This window comes from Lepidochelys olivacea (assembly GCF_965140295.1).
Source record: "Lepidochelys olivacea isolate rLepOli2 genome assembly, chromosome: 2".
NCBI classification, from domain to species: Eukaryota; Metazoa; Chordata; order Testudines; family Cheloniidae; genus Lepidochelys; species Lepidochelys olivacea.
The window spans coordinates 265,208,149-265,224,248 of record NC_140412.1 but is presented as its reverse complement, the minus strand read 5'-3'; the positions used below and the strand labels follow the sequence as shown (position 1 = coordinate 265,224,248).

General features: G+C 48.7%; 1 protein-coding gene across 1 annotated transcript in view; it reads left to right on the top strand.

Moving 5' to 3' along the window:
- The first annotated feature begins 2,833 nt into the window (after positions 1-2,833).
- The window catches only part of MYL3 (myosin light chain 3), a 40,501-nt gene continuing 27,234 nt past the window's right edge, over positions 2,834-16,100 (top strand). Inside the window, exon 1 of the mRNA XM_084621356.1 lies at positions 2,834-2,978. Within this exon, the coding sequence (XP_084477482.1) occupies positions 2,847-2,978 (132 nt within the window). The 5' untranslated portion in view covers positions 2,834-2,846. The remainder of the gene's footprint in view (positions 2,979-16,100) is intronic.

The window sequence follows — 16,100 nt, the reverse complement described above, 5'->3', positions numbered from 1 at the left end:
AGGGGGCAGGGCCTGGAGGAAGAGGTGGGGCTGGGACTGGGGCCTTGGTGGGGAGTGGGGAGGAAGGGAAGGGGCAGGGTATCCGGTTTTCAGCAGCTAGAAAGTTGGCAGCCCCTAGTCCGGTCCCTTCCCTTTTCTGTGGATAGAAGGTGTCAGGCTCTAGAATCTGTCAAGCCAGCAATGCAATGTCCTTGTGGTGTGAGCAGACAAAGGGCTGCCCTTGCTGATTGCTCTTCTCTCTCACACTCCAGGTGAGGTGGCTTTGCATCTGCCCGGTAACTGGAGAAGCAAAGAAGGCTGGGAAGCTTTGAGCCAACATTTTCCTTTTAGATGATGGGAGGCTTGTCCGACTTTTGCCCCAGCGGGGTAGCCGCTCGTCCCGTCGCCTGGAGGCTCTTGAGTGTGTCATTTCAGCGGGATCCCACCACTTCTCGCACTTCGCATTTCACCTGGGCCAGGCCTGAGCAGAGACAACTGCAGATGGGAGCCCCGGCAGGACCAAATACAGCAGAGAGAAATGTGAGATGCCAGCCGGGCATGCGGCTCTTGTTGGCATTCAGCCTCAGATAGCTGAAGAACAGGTGACCTTCCGTTTGGCAGGGGCTGTTGGTACGTATCATTTCAGTGTGCTAACCCGCCTGTAGATTCTGAGGCCTATGGATTGGCCTCCTCAGAAATGCCAAATAGAAACTTGCATCCTTTCTACCTTCCTTACAAGCGGTGGAGGGTGAGGAGGTGTCAGGAGTAGGAACCAGTATGATAACGTGAAGCTACATTTCAAAAAAACGATCCTCTTGTCTAATAATCCACAGCTCACTAGAGATCTCTGGAAATCAGTGACTAGCCAGTAGAACAAGGAATGAAACAGCATCAGGCTAGAAAAGCCGATCAAGTGTCTGGATTATTTTCACATCCACCTTGGTTTACAGGAGGGAAATTCTGGCTGGACAACACGTAATGGACAATCATGATTGTTCAAGACACACGAATAAATACAGTTTGATTGTTTATCATTTGTACTACCAGGGCACCTACAAGCCCCAGTCATGGACCGGGTCCCCATTGTGCTAGGCGCTGTGCAAACACAGGACAGAAAAACGGTCTCTGGCCCAAAGAGTTTAAAATCGAGGTAGAAGCGAGACAACAGGTGGAGACAGACAGATGGACGGGGACTGTAAGCTACCAAGGATGTCAAACATAAATCAATGCAGGTCCCGTAGGGGCTTGCCTGATGGAACCCCGAATGTTGCATTAACCCAGAAAGAATGACAGAGGGCAAAAGAATATTGCTGGAACTGCTGTTCATCTGAAATACTGGGGACACTGCCAGTGCATTGTCGATCTTGAACTGGGGAAGTTGCATCATTTCTAGGGATGTTTGAAAAATGGTCAGGCTGCCCTAGTCCCTACGTTGATGGTGGTGAGTTTTTTTTTTAATCAGAACAAAAGCTGACATTATCTAAGCTTCCCTAGGACACTGGGGCACACAGTTCCTGTTGTTTTTAATTCATCAGTTGAGTCCCTAAGGCAGTTTCGGAAATCTCACCCACGATGGTGAAACCCGTCTTTCGATAGAGACTTTTGGTATCGCACTAGAGTGTGAATGCTTGTGTGTGTGCATCGCTGCGTTCTGCTGGATAAACAATGCCGGCTATGTATCCGGCCACCTTGGCTCCTTTAATTTCCCTTGGGAGAGGACTGTATGTATGGTGCCAGGGTTCTTAGGGTCTGTCTACATGGCAATTAAAAACCGGCGGCTGGCCCGTGCCGGCCGTCTCGGGCTCAGGCTAAGGGGCTGTTTAACTGCAGTGTAGGCATTCAGGGTTGGGCTGGAGTCCTGCCTCTAGGTCCCGGCAGGGTGGGAGGGTCCCAGAATTCAGGCTGCAGCCCTAGCCCAATGTCTGCATCGCAATTAAGCAGCCCAAGCCCAAGTCAGCTGGCCCACGGGTGCCTAACTGCCATGTGAACAGACCCATTGTGCCTTATCCTCTCTTAGGAATCAGAGAGCTGACATCTAAAATTGAGACCGTTCTTGTCTCAGATGGGAACTAAGGGTATGTTGACACTACCCGCCAGATCGGTGGGCAGCCATCGATCTAGCGGGGGTCGATTTATTGCGTCTATCAGCCCCTGAGCGCTCTCCCGTTGACGCCTGTACTCCACCGCTGCGAGAGGTGCAGGCAGAGTGGACGGGGGAGCGAAAGCAGTCGACTCACTGCGGAGAAGACACCCCGGTAAGTCGATCTAAGTACGTTGACTTCAGCTACGTTATTCACGTAGCTGAAGTTGTGTAACTTAGATTGATCCTCCCCCCAGTGTAGACCAGGGCTTTTACTGACAATCAACTAAATACTGTACAGCAAAGGCACAGAGCTCCATCACTTCTAGCAGAGCTGGTCACTCAGAAACAGGTGAGCTTTAAAGGTACCTGTCAGAGTCCACTGGACACAGAACAAAGAGATGGGAACCTGCAGTGTAATCCACTCCCCCCTCCCCTACACACACACCCCAGAAAAATTTGATCAGGCTCCAACCTCATGCCTAAAATCCCCAAACTCTCTTTCCATTTCAGTGCTAATTCATAACAATGCCATAACGGACTGCTCTAAAATAGCAGGGTAAATGTCTTGTCCTTTTATAGCAGTGCCCCTATTGTGGGCCCTGGCATGTGATGGGCTGGGTGAATGACACAATGTGTGACATTAAGGGACTGGCAGGGATAAAGACCTCCGCTGGAGGAGTGACTTGTGCTCTGCTTTATCCTTGAGCAGCCACCCCTACTCTGTCTCTCTCTCCCTCTCCGTCTCTCTTTTTTTCCCTCTTTGTAAAACAGTCAAAAAAGCAGCATGCCCCCCAAGAAGCCTGACCCAAAGAAGCCCGAACCAAAGAAAGAGGAACCGAAGGCAGCACCTAAGCCAGCACCACCACCAGAGCCGGAGACCCCCAAGGAAGTCCTGTTTGACCCAGCTAACATCAAAGTAGGTATCTTTTCAACCTACTGCAGGAGGCATGGCCAGGGCTGTTTGAAGCAGGGCTGTTGCCTTCTGTGCATTATGAGGTTAGAGCCGAGCCTATCTGGAGCTACCCTTTGTCACTTGGCCAGGTCCTGCTGCGGGAGGTGGGCAGCAGAGGGACTGTGCCCTTGGGCCAGCTCTTGGAGTCAAATCTGCAGTTGAGCAATATAATGGAACTCCCAGGGGCTTCTCTTTTCCCAAGAGAAAAGCTGAGGGCTGAATTCCATTTGACAAGGGATACGTTTGATCCTCTTGCCCCCGGTTAGAGGCAAATCCCTCCCCTTCCGCCTTTCCACACGGGGATGGGAAATCTAATGCTGCAAGGTTTTCCATGCCAATAAGAAATACTTGTTTGCCTTAAAGCAAGTGAGCAAATCCACCCCACAGTTTCTAAGAGCAGCACAACACAGTGGCATATGAAGCCTCAGTGTGCACGTATGCTAGGTATGCAGAGAGAAAGCCGGGCGAAAGTCCATGCATACTGAGCATCCTGCTGCCTTAAGGGACTGCCCAAAAGGATAACAAGTGCAATGAGCCTCATTCCATTCTACCTTTCTTAGATCCGCTCTGTTACACAGCTGATCCTGTTGATTCCTTGAGTATTTGGTTAAGTCGTGTTCATATGCCTGTGTTTGTGTGTATTTCCTTTCCTATATAGCACAGAGAGGGCCAGATGTTCAGCTGATGTAAATCGGTGTCGCTGCATTGACTTCAGCTGTGGCTGTGTACATCAGCTGAGGATCTGGCCCAGACTGAGAAAGAGAGCAAGAATGCATCCAAATGTCAGTGTCAGAGATGAATTACTGGAGGGTTTGCCCCGTTGGTTCCTACAAAATTAACGAAAGAAATAAAGATTTGAAGGCAGGGCAGCTACATTTACCCTTCGCTCTTTCTGGACTGGATTGAAATCCAGAAGCCCCACAGATGTCTTTAGGAAGCACTTTCTCACACCGTTGGCGCGTTAAAGGCTACACAACAGATGGAGGCCATCAGGCAGTAGCAGGTCTGTCTGCCTTTTGCAAAGGGTTTGCTTTTGAGCTAGGAAATGAAGGACCCACCATGGCAATTTATGCAGCGAACTCTTGTGGGGACCTGAGCCAGATCCTCAGGTGGTGTAAATCAGAATATTTCCACTGACTGGTTTAAAACGATGCCAAGGATCTGGCCCATTGCTTTAATAATGATCCAACTTGTTGCATGGGAAGTGTCCCGAGGACTGTTTCCATTTAGGACGAGCAGAAGATTTTAAGGCATCAGTGAGAAAATGGGTAATTCCAGGGAGAGGGGGCCAAAAAACCTGCGGTGGAACAGCCTCTCAGCTGGTGCAAATTGGTGTCACTCCCTTGAATGAATGGAGTCAGATCCACAGCTGGTGTACAAAGCCCATGGGACCAGACTCTCAGCTGTTGCATGTTGGCATAGTTTGACTGGTCAATGGAGCCATGCTGATTTACACCACCTGAGGATCTGGCCCGGCTTCTCTGACGAGACACTGATTAACTATCAGATGTGGAGGGGCGGGGAGGGGAGCAACACCTCCAGCAGCCTTTCTTGCTAGTTAAAAAGTCAAGGCAAATAAAGGAGCCGGGGAATGCCAGAGGATGTGAATGTGTCATGCTGCTGCCGACGTGGGGTGCTCGTTCAGCTCAGGGCAACTTGGCCCACAGGCGGAGTAGCAGAACATGGCGGATGCTTTGCTACCCTGGAGAGATTGTGACACAATATTTCATCTGAGGGTTTCTGAGAAGGAAGAGCTGGTCTGGGACCTCCTTCTGGTTTCTTTCACATAGCAAGGGCCCCAGACGTAATGGTCTGCAAACGGCGGACCAGCAAGAGGAGAACATCCTAGTAAGAGCATCCTAGTAAGAGAGAGGACAAACAAGCATAAAAGGACTCTAATGATGGTGGTTATGGGTCTAGCCTAGGACTTGGGAGGGGTAGGTGCCAGTCCATGCTCTGCCACAGATTTCCTGTGGGACCTTGAACAAGTCACTTAGCCTCTTTGTGCCTCAGTTCTCCATCTGTACAATGGGGATAACAGCACCACCCTACCTCATGGTGCGTTCTGAGCATCAATACATTAAAGGCTGCAAGGCTCTCACATTCTGTAGTAATGAGAGCCATATTAGTAGGCTAGAGAGATGGGCATCAGTGCATTCTAGAGCGGGTCAAAATATATCTATATCTTTTAAATTCACCAGCTTTTCAAAACGTCTGAACACAGTTTCACGCCACTAGTTTTCCAAGTGGGCAGATTTTTCATTTTAAAATAAATACACTGCACCTTTCCGCCAGCGGAATGATTTTCCATCCTCCTAGACCAGAATTTTCAAATACAACATTTTTCATAAAAGGAAAAAGGGCCATTTTTTTTGGTGGGGAAGTGTAAAAACTTCCCAGGGATGAGATCTATCAGTCTGTGGGATGGTCTCCGTGGGAACTGACTGAAAGCCATTACTTGACACATTTAAAACAAGACTGGCTAAGCGTTAGTAAATGCACACAGGGAGTGTAGCTACTCTGCTTCTCGGGGCCGGAGATAAATGGTCTTTTCTACCTCTAGCTTCTATCTTAATAAATAATGGATTAAAAGCCTGATCTTACACTCTGGAAATGAATGGGACTTTAAAGCCATTGACTTTAATGGGTTCAGGATCAGGCCCTATATTCTTGTCTCTGTTCCATTAGTGTAAATCTGGAGTAACTCCATTTAAGTCAGTGGAGTGATTCAGGAGCTGCAGTGGTGGATGGGAGCACAGGATTGGGTCTGACACTTTGGTACTGTAAAGGACATTGGATGGGATCCAAAGCACATTGAAGTCAGTGGAAAGGTTTCTGTTTACTTCGGTGGGCAGTGGACTGGGCCCATGAAAAACATAAGCCCTTCCCTGGATTTTGTCTCATTGTGACCAATATCGTGAACTTTCTGCACAGACTTTTGGCATTGATAAATCTGCACCCGAGCCTCCCTCCCCTAAGGGATGAATTGTCCTTCAGATGTTCTGGAGCCAGAACATTGGGTTCTTTATACACACAGCGCAAACTGCCTTCACTCCCTGTAGAGTGCTTATAATGTTGCAGGGTACCAAATTTTGTCCTGCATTCTGCTCCCATGGATTACACAGGGCATAAATTGAGGCAGGATTTGGCCCCAGAGTGGTGCCTGTGGAGAGTCCAGGGGGTTCGGAGTCCAAAGACCAAGAGGAGTAGGTCAGAGAATCATAGAAGATTAGGATTGGAAGAGACCTCAGGAGGTCATCTAGTCCAACCCCCTGCTCACAGCAGGACCAATACCAACTAGGTCTATGCAGGGAGCTAGAAGGGCTGGGCTAATGGTCACCATTCCAGAACCTTGGGCAGATGTGTCCATTCCACCTGCCCATCGTAACAATATTCACGAATGTACGTGTCTTGGAGACGGGATGGGCATGGTTTATTTTCATTGGGCGCCTACTGTCCTAGAACCTTGAAAGCCCACCTCTCCTGCAAGGCTTTCTTGCCCTGAAGATTGCACACCTTGGTATAACCTTGAGTTTCTGGTTACAAAGCTCCCTTCCTCTTTTGGCAGGAAAGGAAGGATTTTAAGGCTCCAGGACTGCTGCAGCCATGAGGGAGTGAAGCTGGTTCTGCAGTGGGTGACAGTGAAGATGAGTTCCCTACCCATTCTCAGAGGCATGGGTTCAGTTCACAGGCATGGAGAGCATTCAGAGATCCCATGCTGTGCCCTGGCAGGGTAGTGGAGGAGAGGCAGACTCAGATGGACAAGAAGCGGGAAGGGCATGGGGGTCATGCGTGCGTAGGGGACGCGAGAGGATTTCAACCTGTGAGGGTAGGTCTGTGTTTTGTATGTTGGCACATGAAAGTCTGCCACAGTTAGAATCCTAAATGGCCAGTGACAGGTGTATGGGGCTGAGGAATGGGGCTCGTTTGAAAAGGGGAATGGACTGATTGCATAAGAAAATGCAAAGTGGGCTTCTGTTGCCAGGAAAAAATCCACCTGTTGGAAGTAAGATTGGGATGTCCTGGCACAGACGAATTCCTGAAGTCTCAGTAGGCTGGTGAAACCTGGCAGATCGGTGGCCCTGGGATCTGGAGCCCTGTCTCCATGGAGCAGAATGGGCAGCAAAAGTGCTGGCTTCTTCCACGCTGTCCATTACCATGCCTTAACCCTGATCCACGTGGTCCTCCCTAGAGTGAGAGGAGAACTGAATTTTATTCATTTATAGGAGTAACATGGCTACAACTACACTGCATACATTCTCCATCCGCTGTCATTCTTTGGCATCTGTGCTGAACCCTCCTTAGACGAGACCAGTTAGGGCCAGGTGAGAAGGTTGCTTATGGGACATGAACCCACGAGAGACGGTTTGAGACCCACCAGCTCTGCTCATATCAGCCACTCAACAGCCATCAACTGATAACTTTAAATCATTACCAAATGGTGGGCCAGAACCTCAGTAGAGGGTGAGGTTCAGAGGGTGATTGCTCAGCATGTTCTGAGAATCAGGGCCCTTTCTGGCATCGCAAGATGGGCACCCAGAATCACTTGAGCAATCTTGGTGTTGGGCACATGCTTGGAGTTGGGCACACGCTTCAATACTTTGCTGAGCCAGGGCCTCGAACATAAACCATGTTCCTCCCTCCTGGAAGAATCCTACACATCTCTTTAAAGAGTTTGTGGGCCAGGAGGGAAAGAAAAAAAGGAAGCGACTCAATCTCTGTGTATTTCCTCACTGGGAAAAGCTGGAAAATTGGTCACATTTGTGTCACTTTTTCCATGATGTTATAACAGTGCATGAGTTAGACACCCTCTCTGCTCCCCCAGTCCCATTGCACGGGCTATATGGTGCTCTGTGTAATGCCAGGAGGAGTGTAGCAACCAAAATCCTGACTCAGAAGGGATTTGCCTTGGATATGCCATGCTGCACACATGGGCACTGGCATGGTCATCCTTGAAGAGGGAGAGATTATGCTTCTGGCTAGGCAAAAGGTAGAGCCATGGCCTCACCCACCTTGGGGCACATGGCATCTTTCAGGATGCCAGAAGACATGAATCTCACTGGGGTTCTGGCTTGCTCTGGCCCAAGAAGGAGGTGGAAACTTCTTATAGTCTCCAGAGGTTAGCTACAGTCTGGCCTTTCTTTCTTTCTTTCTTTCTTTCTTTCTTTCTTTCTTTCCTAGGAAATATATTTTTAATCATCACCCCCATTATTATTACTGGTGCCCAGTGCTGCCCAGTGGATTTATACTTGCAGAACAATTTCCCTTACGGCCCCCTCTGCTCACACACTTGTAAGTTTCAGTGATCACCTATTAGGCTGAAATTTTATTTCCTCTGCCTGTAAGTGATTTTTTTTCCCTGAGGAGTTTGAGCAAAAAGAAATTTGAGTCGCAGTCTGTGAGTAGCAGTCTTTGAGTAGCAGTCTTTACTGACGTTTTGGCCTGGGCAAAGCACCTGATCCAAAGTTCACTGAAGTTTTCCCTCTGATTTCAATGGGCTTTGGCTTGAGCAGTGTTCTATCAGGGTCCAGCAGCCACCCTCGGCATACACCACAGCTGAGGCCTGCCTCCCCCTCTGCTCTTGTCTTCTATAAATGGAAGGGTCTTTCTTCCCCCTCCCCCCCCCGGTTGTGTCCCCTTTCTGTAACAGGAGGCAGGAAAGTGTGATGTTACACACAGCGCGTACACCCAGGGAGGGGGCATCTCAGCAAGAGGAATCCAGATCTGGCCTGTCAACACAATCTCTGTTTCCTCTCACAAGCCTCCTCTGCTGCAAAGGGTTGTTGTCTTCAATTACCTCCAGCCAGTTTTCCCTCAGCATTCAGGAGCCTGCAGCCAAGACTGGGTCTGTTTTATGTAGGCAATACAGCCCATGCCATGCTCAGAATACCCTATTAGTAATTTACTCTGGCGCTTGTGGATGGATCCCAGCAGCAAAGATAATTGAAACACCAGAAAGTCAGAGGACAGTTCTAAAGGCAGCTTTGCTCTTTATTTATCACAGCGCCTGTAAAGCCAGAGGTACAGACTGTCCTCCGTCAGGCTGGGCACTGCGGGGCAGGCTTTTAATCATCGGAGAAAGCCCGTTTTTCCCCCTCTCTCCCTTCTGAGCAGCTGGCTTGGGTTGACTTGAATCTGGCAACTAACTGTGCAGGAGTTGGTCGCTATCTGACGTGGCGGGTGGTATTTGGACTCTAGGAAACAAATGTATGCAGTAGCGCTGGCTGGACCTGACAGTTCCTTGGGGGTTACTCATGTAAGGAAAGGGTGCAGGATCGAGCCCTTTCCTTGTAAGTAGAGATGGGGCTTGAGTCACCATAACTTGCTCCAGCTCTTGGAGCACAAACAGGCCCAATGTTGAGGGGTATTCCCGGAAGGGACTGGTTTTGAAAGGTAGGGATGGGGAGATAGGGACAGAGCTGCCAGGTTAGATACACAAGGGCAGATCGAGGGATCAGAAAGTCAAGAGGAAGAAAGGGTTTGTGGTTAAGGAACTGTATTGGACTCAGGAGATTAGAGCCACTGTGGGACCCCTTCAAGTGTCACATGTTTTTCACCGTTTACACTAATTCAGTCCAGGTTATGGAACCACAGGAAACCCATAGCACATTCAAAACTCAAGCTGGGGGCTCTTCGAAAGTAGGCCCTGGGTTGCTTAAAACTGAACTTGGCATTGTGCAACTCCTGGTACAAACTACCATAAAACCAGCCAAAACCATCTCTCTCTCTCTCTCTCTCTCTCTCTCTCTCTCTCTCCCTAAGCATACCTGTCCATCCATCTATCCCCATGCATACATGTCCATCTATCCACCTAATTATCTATCATCTCCATAGGTACCCATCTCTCTCTCTCTCTCTCTCTCTCATACTTATATGATTCTCATCATCATAGTTTCGGGCTTGAATTTAGAGTCTCACCTGGCATCTCAGTTTGGTACAATAGTTTAGCACAACTCTAAGTATCAGCATTATAGATGTTTGTAAATCTTTTTGGGGGGTTTTGCTTTGAAGTCGTTGTCTGAGCTCAGTCAGGATGTGCTGAGATTGCTACCCCTGCATTGCCAAGGTGGTGTCAGCTAGGTGAGATCTGTGGCTTTTAAGGGTCTAGTCATAACAGGAATGTTCAGTAAAGCAGGAACGCAGGGATAGAGCTGTGTCCGGACCAAGACACTGGTGTAATTAATCTAATGACAACCCGTGTCTAATAATGCTCAGAATCTGCTCCTGCAAAGGACCTGGTGTGAATCCATGGCTCAATCTAGCTCTTACTGAGGTCAGTTGGAGGCTGATTAACTTCAGAGAAGCGATACTATCTGAAAATCCAGCCTACTGATTTCAATGGCGCTACATTGGTTTATACTAGCTGAGGATATGGCCATTAATTTCAATGGAGCTACCCTGCTTTACACTAGCTGAGAATACAGCCTGTTAGCTCTAGTCATCAATGTACTTGGGGCTTGGCGAATAGAGTAGAATGCCTTCCTGACCCTCACAGGCAAGTCGATGGTGCTTTGAAGCATGAGGGTTGTTTAGTATTATCTTCGTTACCGTAGTCTGCATAGTTACAAATGTTATTGGTACCAGTCAGAAGATTGGGGACGAGCGCTGTGCTTCAGCTAGTATACCTTGGTAATGAAGCTTCCCTGATTTACACCAACAAAGTATCTTATTTGCTCTCTAGTTGCATGTTTATCTCACCTCATCACTGTAGTATCTGAGCACTTCACAATCATTACAAGTGTAGGGAAGTTTTACCCCCATTTCACAGATAAGGAATGGAGGAACAGAGGAGCTTAAGCATCTTACCTCAGGTCACACGGGCAATTTTTACCTGACCTGTGAATTTTACCAAGGTCTCCTGATTCCCAGTCCGGTGCCCTATCCACTAGCCCTCCCAGATCTTGGCCCTCCCTTATTGATTCTTTTTAAAACCCAGCCACAATGTGTCTTGATGTGCAGGGAGTTATTAAAAGCACACTCCGGAGACCAAGCAACTCTGTAATAAGATCTGCATTTCTCACATAGCTGCTAAACCTCAATAAATGTGGTTTTAATCACTATTTGTTTAATGTGCAATAACTGTTCTATTAAATTTAAGTTAAATGCACAACTAAATACATGCAGGATGCTGGAGCCAAAGTGCCAAACTTTTCCCAAGTGACTCAAAAGCCAAACTGTAGGCATGGAGAAAAGGAGTACTTGTGGCACCTTAGAGACTAACAAATTTATTCGAGCTCAGATAAATTTGTTAGCCTCTAAGGTGCCACAAGTCCTCCTTTTCTTTTTGCGAATATAGATTAACAGAGCTGCTACTCTGAGACCTGTCATTATGCAAGTAGGCATGGAATATTTATTTCACCCATAAACCAGTAAAACCTAAAGGGACTGAAATGTGACTCGGAGAGTACCATATACCAGTTCCTTTCTTGGCACGGCTTACTGACCCCGCATTAGGGGGTCAGAGCCTAGGGTCCACCCACTCCCTGCCTACCATTGGCTGCTATCTCCTTCCAAGCTGTGGCAATGCAGATAGATATACATGGGCTTAAAAGGGCTCCTTTCTTATGCCCTTTGATTTCCCAGTGCAGGTGTTTAGTTGGGTTCACAACTGAGCCCTCAGTAGGAGACAGCCCCTGACACCAAGAGTTTACAATCTAAGTAGACCAGCCAGGCAATGGAGATATTAGTATATGGAGAAAGAACGGCTGTCAGTTGGGACAGTAGGCCGAGATGTGAGTTCAAGTCCTGACTCTGCCACAGACTTTCTGTATGACCTTGGACAAGTCACTTAGCCTCTCTCTGCTTCAGTTCCCCATGTGTAAAATGGGGATAGTACCAATGCCGGCTTTTCATCAGTAGATCTCAAAGCTTTCTGTAGCATTACCCTGTTTTACAGATGGGGAAACTGAGTCACTGGAGGAGGAGATGGGACTTCCCTAATGACACCCAGCAGCAGAACCCAGATCTCTAATATCCCAGGTCAGTGGTCTAGTCACTGGGCCCATTGCCTCCTCCTATGGTTAGCACTATATCATAGCCATCGAGTTTAAGTCCAGAAGGGCCCACCAGACCATCCAGTCAGATGCCCTGTATGTCATGAGCCACCAACACCACCTGGCCCCTGCACACGAAACCCAGCAATGGAAATGAGACCCATAGGAGACTAGATTATTGTGTGCCACAGGTGGAGAACAGGAGGGGCCAAGCTGCACCCATGCATGAGGACCCTGCAATGGCAGGGGAATGAACACTCAAAGGAGAGCTAGAGAGGTATTACTCCTGTCCGACAGGCTGGGAATGGAGGCCAAGAGAAGTCAAGAAACTTGCCCAAGGTCATGCTACAAGTCTGGGCTAGAGCCAGGCAGCACACTCAGCAATTCTATCCTTTCTTTTTTACGCTGGCAGGTTTCAAGGCTTGGAAAGAAACCTGGGAAAGTAAAGGGAAGCGATATGGCCAGAGGGACAATGCAATCACAAGCCCGCGCTAGAATTGTTCCTGAGCAAAATCCCTTCCCGAGTGTAATTTCATCTCCCACTGCAGGCAGACATCTTATAAGGCATTGTTCCCTGCTCTCTCTGTCTGGCCTGTACTCCAAATCACAAGGAGTGGTAAGGGAGGAGGGGGGCATCAGAGGAACTAAATTTAAACTGAAAGCGTTAAGTTATGTCAAGGGTATGTGGTCATCCAGGAGCCAAGTTCTCCTAGATGAGGTGGCTGCTTCCTAGAATCATGTACTGAATGGTCACGTACAGGGAGCCGGGTGTTATCACTGCTAATAATAGTGCCCGAGGAAGATTCAGATGCATTCACTTGTGGCATCTCTCTACACTCAGGACCAGAGCCTCGGCTGGTGAAAAGCAGCATAGAGCTCTTGAATTCACAAAATATGTCCATGTCCAGGAGCTACTGACTTCAAGGGAACTACACCCATTTTCACCATCTGCAGATTTGGCCCATTCGCTTTAGTGGAGCCAGGCTGATTTACACCAGCTGAGAAGCCAGCTTATTGAGTCTAATGAAGCTACACTGATTTACACCAGCAGATCATACAGTCCATTGAGCTCAATGCAGATGTGCTGATTTACACCAGCTGAGGCTCTGGCCCATTGATTTCAATGGTGCTGTACTGATTTGCACCAACTGAGGATATGGCCCATTGATTTCAATGGAGCTGTGTTGATTTACACCAGCTGATGATATGGCCCATTGATTTCAATGGTTCTGTAGTGATTTGCACCAACTGAGGATATGGCCCACTGATGTAAATGGAGCTGTGCTGATTTACACCAGCTGAGGATATGGCCCATTGATGTCAAAGGAGATGTGCTGATTTACACCAACTGTGGATATGGTCCATTGATTTCAATGGAGATGTGCTGGTTTACGCCCGCTGAGGATATGGCCCTTTATGTCTCCCACCCCTTGGTGCTGGCTGCTCTTTGGGCGGGGTGCTAATGGCACATAAATACAGAGCTGGAGGGAGGTGGCGGCATGACCTCCTTGGAGAGTGAAGGCTTCTCTCCAGCCCTAAAGCAGGTGCAGCATGGGCGAGCTCTCCCCCACCTCACCCCACTGATGTGCAGGGAGGGATGGTGCCCGGACTTGACGATGGCATTCAGTCCTTGATCTCTCCCCGGAGACGGCCAGCCGAGCCTGCAAGCACGGACGTGCATGAGCACGTCCGGATAGTCACATATTAATGCCACCATCCATCAAACGCTCACAGACAACGCTATCATAACAGAGCCGTGCCTACGACCGGCCCTAGGACACAAAAGCAGTGCTTATTACTGACCCTTTGGGAACAAAACAGTGCCTGTGTGCAACCCTACCATAACAAAACAATGTCTAGAGAGAACCCTCCTTCTTAGCGTCTGCACAACGTGCCTCAGGTGGCAGGTGACCAGGATTCATCACCGAATTTGGTCCGCTAGTTGGATCATTAGCTTCCCCTGACCGGGGACTGATGGGGAGTGCAAAGTGAACGCTGATCCACGCCCTACAGAGAGAACCCTATAAAGACACAACTGTGCTTAGAAGCGACCTTACAATAGTAAACTTGCACGTGTATGTTGGATGTGGGGAAAAAACATTGGTAAGGAAACAGACTTGAGTTGCAAACCCCCTCAGGGTTTATGGCTAGGGGTGGTGAAAGTCTCAGGTTTCCCATCAGCAGGAATTTTGGGGCTTGGATCGGTCTGGATTTGGACACTTCCTCCCCCTAAGTTTCATTTTGAATCACAGGTTTGAGCCCAAACTGAAAGAAAAATACAGGCAAAAATTGCAGAATATTCACTTGGTTTAGGGTCCAAACTTGGCCACAGAGTGGATTTCCCAAGATTTTGAACCACAGTCCATTCATCTGAATGATTTGCGTCCTTTGAGGTAGAAAAGGACAGACTCAGCTGTACGAATGCAATGGGCATTCTTTATGAGGCTGTTGGACATAAACAAACTGTGTAGTTCTCTCTGGCTTCTAACTCCCAGATTAACTAAACAGCCCCCTAATTCCCAGTTTGGACCACACAGTCATGGTTCACACCTCATTAACACTGCCAAAGTTTGAACACACTCATCTGGCTCCAACCTTCAAACCTGGATGCTCTAATGCGCTGAACCAAATACCTGGATCCAAGCACCCCTGAGCTGTGGAAAGGTTTGGATCTGGGTTCAGCTCTGCAGCTGTGACCCACGTCTAGTTCAGCAGAATTTTTGATCCTCCTCCCTTTTTATAATTTGAAATGTTGCTGGAAAAGGGCATCACAATTTTGACATTTCCAACAATACCGACCAGCAAACTTCGTCTGAGCTTCCCACTGTTTTAGTAAACTCCTCGATCCAGACTAAGTGTCTAGGACAGTTGGGATTACAAAGAAAACTCAGAACACAATATTTGTCAGTTTGCAATGAAGAGTGTCCTCTGTAGGACAATAATAAATTACAGTAATGGGTCCAATTGTGCCCCAGGGGCAGATCCATTGATGTGATGATTTGCTCAGGGGATCAGTTTGGCCCATTAAAGACCATGGCTGAATTCCAGGATGATTATTTCGGGAGAGGCACGCCAGTTGATTGCCAACTCTGAAACAAAACCAGAGCTCTCTCTCTCGTGCCAATTCTTTATCGCAGCGATTCTTTGGAAGAGACGGAGTGACCCTAGTTATTCAGGGACGCGGTTATACAGGACACCAGGCAGTGTGACATTTCTAGCTGGCTAGCTATGATTTACCCTGCTGGAATTTTAATACTGTCGAGTGCAAAGGCACTGATTCAACCTACAAGGAGCCTGGATCCTCAGGGGCACGTTGCACCATTCCAGTGTAGGTTGCACTGTTGGGACATTTGTGTCACGATATCAGGAGGCCTTCATTGCAGCATCAGGAAGTCAGACTGGTGGGGCCAGGATGGCGGTGGCGAGGCATTAGTGTATGCCAGGAAACCATGCCCGACTGGCTGGCTGCTGTCCAACTGGTGGCCCGCTGGCCAGATCTGGCCCACGGCACAATTCCATTTGGCCCCCATGGAGGGCGCCATTTTGTAGAACCAACCTCGGCACAGCATGACCTCACACACCAGAGGGGCATGGTCAGGCCGCTTGGGTGACCACTCACACATTCCCGGAATACCAGACATACCGGCACTTTCAGGAATGATATGAACCTACCCCCGCTAGTGTGACCCCGCCCCCCCCCCCCTGCATGACCTCATACGCATGGTGCATGTGAGGTCATGCCTCCTGGGGGATGCCATTTTGAAGCGCTCTCTGTGCCGCCCCCACCAGCATGACCTTGCATGTACGGTGTGTGTGAGGTCACGCCAGCAGGGGAGAGTGGCTCGCTCTCCATTATGGTGTCCCCTGTCCCATACCGGACAGAACCACCTCCAGTTTTGTCTCAGTACCAGACGGGGGACAAAACACCCCAATAGGTGTGTCTAGTTTATAACCTGACGAGTGGTCTCTGTCCATGCCATATGGAGGACTCCATTTTGGACCGGCTACGACATGCAAATGAGTTGTTGCATGCCTAACTAAAACCGTTATGGCATGCCACAGCATGCCGGTTATAGCCATAATGACGGCGCTG